The sequence below is a fragment of the Aplysia californica genome, unplaced genomic scaffold, assembly GCF_000002075.1.
Source record: "Aplysia californica isolate F4 #8 unplaced genomic scaffold, AplCal3.0 scaffold03204, whole genome shotgun sequence".
In the NCBI taxonomy this organism is placed as follows: Eukaryota; Metazoa; Mollusca; class Gastropoda; order Aplysiida; family Aplysiidae; genus Aplysia; species Aplysia californica.
The window spans coordinates 1-3,271 of NW_004800474.1; the positions used below are offsets into that span (position 1 = coordinate 1).

The following is a 3,271-nucleotide window of genomic DNA, read 5'->3' on the forward strand; positions in this document are numbered from 1 at the left end:
GGGGGGGGGGGGGGAGCCCCACTCCGGCGGACTGAAGTGTCTTCAGGCCATTCCCAAAGGGGGGACATTTCTCGTTCATGCACAGTAGAATTGTAAATAGGCTGATTCATCATGTCACGCTCATAAATGTGCCTGATCTACAACAGGGAACTGCTGCTTTTTCTTTCCTAATCCTCTTTTGTCATTTTCCTCTACTTCTTTTGTATGTTTGTCACACTCTTGTGACCCGCTATTTCCGGGGTGCCTTGATAGTCGAAGCAGACTTTGTGCTGTTGAAGCTAGAGAGGTGAGCAGAGTAAGTCTGATTCCTCATTTGGACTTCTCTGTTGACATCCACCCCTTGGCGCTCATAATATGAACTTGTGCAGTTGCAAGCACCGTAAAACCTTACTAAAACTAAACTAAAACTTGCTTGTCTTTCCCCGCAGAGTTGGCAAGCCACTTCTGACTGCGGTTCTTGTGGCTCTGATAGCCTCACATGGACTGAAGACGTACATGAGGAATATTGACTGGTGAGTGTTTATCATTAATGGAGGCTCTTGTAGCCCAAGTTGTTCCTGAAGTCTAATTTTACAATACTGTAAAGAAAATATGTCAGTGGGTGATTGGTGGGTGCTCTGGTGTGGTTTGCATCTTCTTTCCTATCAAACATCTATCGTCCTTATCTCTCCTCCTTCTTTTTTGTGTTTGTTACTCCCTTGTAACGCCTCTAATCTTCTGCACTTATATGATCTTATTGTGTTGCAAGTTCCGTAAAACTCTCTCGAAAAAAAGTGTGAAATTTTGTACCCGTTTATTTATTTTTAAAATTTAGTACCTGAACCTGAGAAACATTGATAAACATGAGGCGTTGCTACTGCCAAAATATCTCTTATGTTTGTCTACGTGTGTGTGTGTGTGTGCGCACGCGCGTGTGTGCGTGTGTGTGCGTGCGTGCATGTGTGTATGCAGTTGAGTCTAGGTGTCTGTCGTCTTGTAAAATTATGGACTTTTCCATTGATTAAAACATTTTTATTGACTTTTATTTCAGGGAGTCTGAATATTCGATATTCCGTTCTGGTTTAAAAGTGAACGTGAGAAACGCCAAACTGTTCAACAATGTGGGCCACGCTCTGGAAAAGTACCAGAAATACGAGGAAGCTTTGGACTACTTTGAGAAAGCTGCCAGGTAGTGGTCACTACTTTTGTGGTTCTCTTCTGGGTTTTTTCTTTTGGGGGGGGGGGGGGGGGGGGGGGGGTTTTTTTTTTTTTTGGAGGGGGGGGGGGGTTGAAAATTTCTAAATTGGGGGGGCGAGAACCCCCCGAACCCCCAAAAGGGGAAAATATATAATATTCATTCATAACTGTCCAAGTTGGCCATCTGTTCTCAAGGAAAAAAGTGGTTGTGTTGGATAGTTGATGTCTTGGACAGTGACATTATAATGAAAAAAACAAACTGCAAGGCGTTTGGGGGGGGGGGGGGGAGGGGTCATTTGTACAGGCCTAAAGTAAGGGCTCCGGTTTTGAAATTCCTTATTTGTAGACAAATAATGCAGTAAGCGCATATGGAAATTGAGATACAATTATATTGGCCTGTGAGAGGTTATGAAAGAAAAGAAAAAAGGAGGGGGGGGTGGGAATATAACATGCATGAAATGAAACAATAACCGTTGTAAGCTTTATGCACCCATGAGGTGAAGTGAAAATGTTATGGTTTTAGAATGTGAACCCAGTAAACCTGTATTATGATAATCTCTACTACAGTGTACAGCCTGATGACATTGGTGCTCACATAAACGTGGGACGAACCTACGTGAACCTGAACCGGAGTGCTCCGGCTGAAAAAGCCTACCTGAAAGCTATAGACTTGTTCCCGCCCATAAAAAAAGGTGAGACAACCTGGTATAGTTGGTCTGCTTGGTATGTTATGTCAAAGAGTCTACATAACAAGAGGGGCCACTTCTCTCTTTGAGCCAATTAAAAAAGTGTCCTCAAAATTCGGTGGCGCCCTCTTCGCAAAAGCGCACCCTTTGCGAACAGAGTTACCCTACTTGAGTTTAAAAAATCAAAGTGAAACTAGCAAGTTTTGGAATAAATTGCGGAAGAACGCTTTTTTAAAATGGTTAAGCTGACAAAAAAAACTTTTCCGAAGGAAGTGGTGATTGTTTTCTTCGTTTGATTTGACTTTAGAATGAAAGGCGAGAGGTAATTAAAATAAACAAAACCTAAAACTCCGCACTGAACGAACCCGAACTGCTGATGAACAGAAGTCGATCTGCGCACGCAAGGAGGTGCTATTCCTATTCTTCTTCTGGAAAAGCGAAAGAGAGCTTCAAAACAGACTGCAGCGCCATCTGAAGCAAAGAGCAGACTTCCGGCGGACACTTTTTTGGCTGAGTGGCCCATCTTGTTATGTACTATCTTTGGTTATGTGCAAGGAAAGATTCCGTAAAATTATGGTAGTGATATTATTCTCACTAACTGTAGTGTGAAGTTAGCTTTGTTGAGCAGTTTTAAAATGTGGGTCAAATGGAACGGTGATAAAGAAAACTGTTCTCATTGTTTGAAGCAGACAGTGAATTTATGAATTCTAATAAAAATGCCTTTTGTGTTTTTACTAAAATTATACGAATCTCAAACTGTTCTTCTTGATCAGGACATACTGAGTGCAGTGTTTTATTTAGTAATCCCATGAACATTTAAAGAAACCGCTTAAAGCTCCTCATAGATTTTAATTTAAATATTTTTTAAACAGAATGTTCAAGAACTTCTGAATGTACACTCTTTGTATTATATGAGTTTTTGCCTCTTGTCAGGATTGATTTCTTTGCCGTGAAAGTTTGCTCATGCCAGGAGATGTTTTTGACATAAAACAACATTGTTGTTGTTATTGACATAGCGGTGAATAGATTTTGTAAAAAAAACAACCCAACCTTTATGATAAAAAGCAATAAAAGACTAATTCCCCTCTTCTAGTAGTAGTAGTATAGGGTTTTACGGCGCTCGCAACTGCGTAAGGTCATATGAGCGCTTCCCCTCTTCTTTACAGGACTAATGAATGAAAATGTCAGTCCAAACGCTTATTTTCTGTTTCCGCACCACAGGGAAGTCGTACCAGGCTCGCATCGCACCGAGTCATCTCAACGCCTACCTCAATCTGGCCAACCTGGTCTCCAAAGACCCCGCCAGACTGGACAAAGCCGAGCAGGTGAGACTGACTGTTTATTGGCCGTACTGTGCACACTGCCTACTTCCCCCGTGATAGGGAGGGGGGCACGATTAAGAGTATTGT

General features: G+C 41.9%; 1 protein-coding gene across 1 annotated transcript; it reads left to right on the top strand.

Annotated features, from left to right (window-relative positions):
- Nucleotides 1–428: 428 nt before the first annotated feature.
- On the top strand, nucleotides 429–3,187 carry LOC101864284 (protein O-mannosyl-transferase TMTC3; the record flags this gene model as incomplete). Its single annotated transcript, XM_005113533.2, is given in 4 exon segments — nucleotides 429–512; nucleotides 1,031–1,168; nucleotides 1,744–1,868; nucleotides 3,084–3,187. Coding segments are annotated over 4 exon segments (451 nt in total), but the record flags the coding sequence as incomplete, so codon positions are not given.
- Between the last annotated feature and the right edge of the window lie 84 nt (nucleotides 3,188–3,271).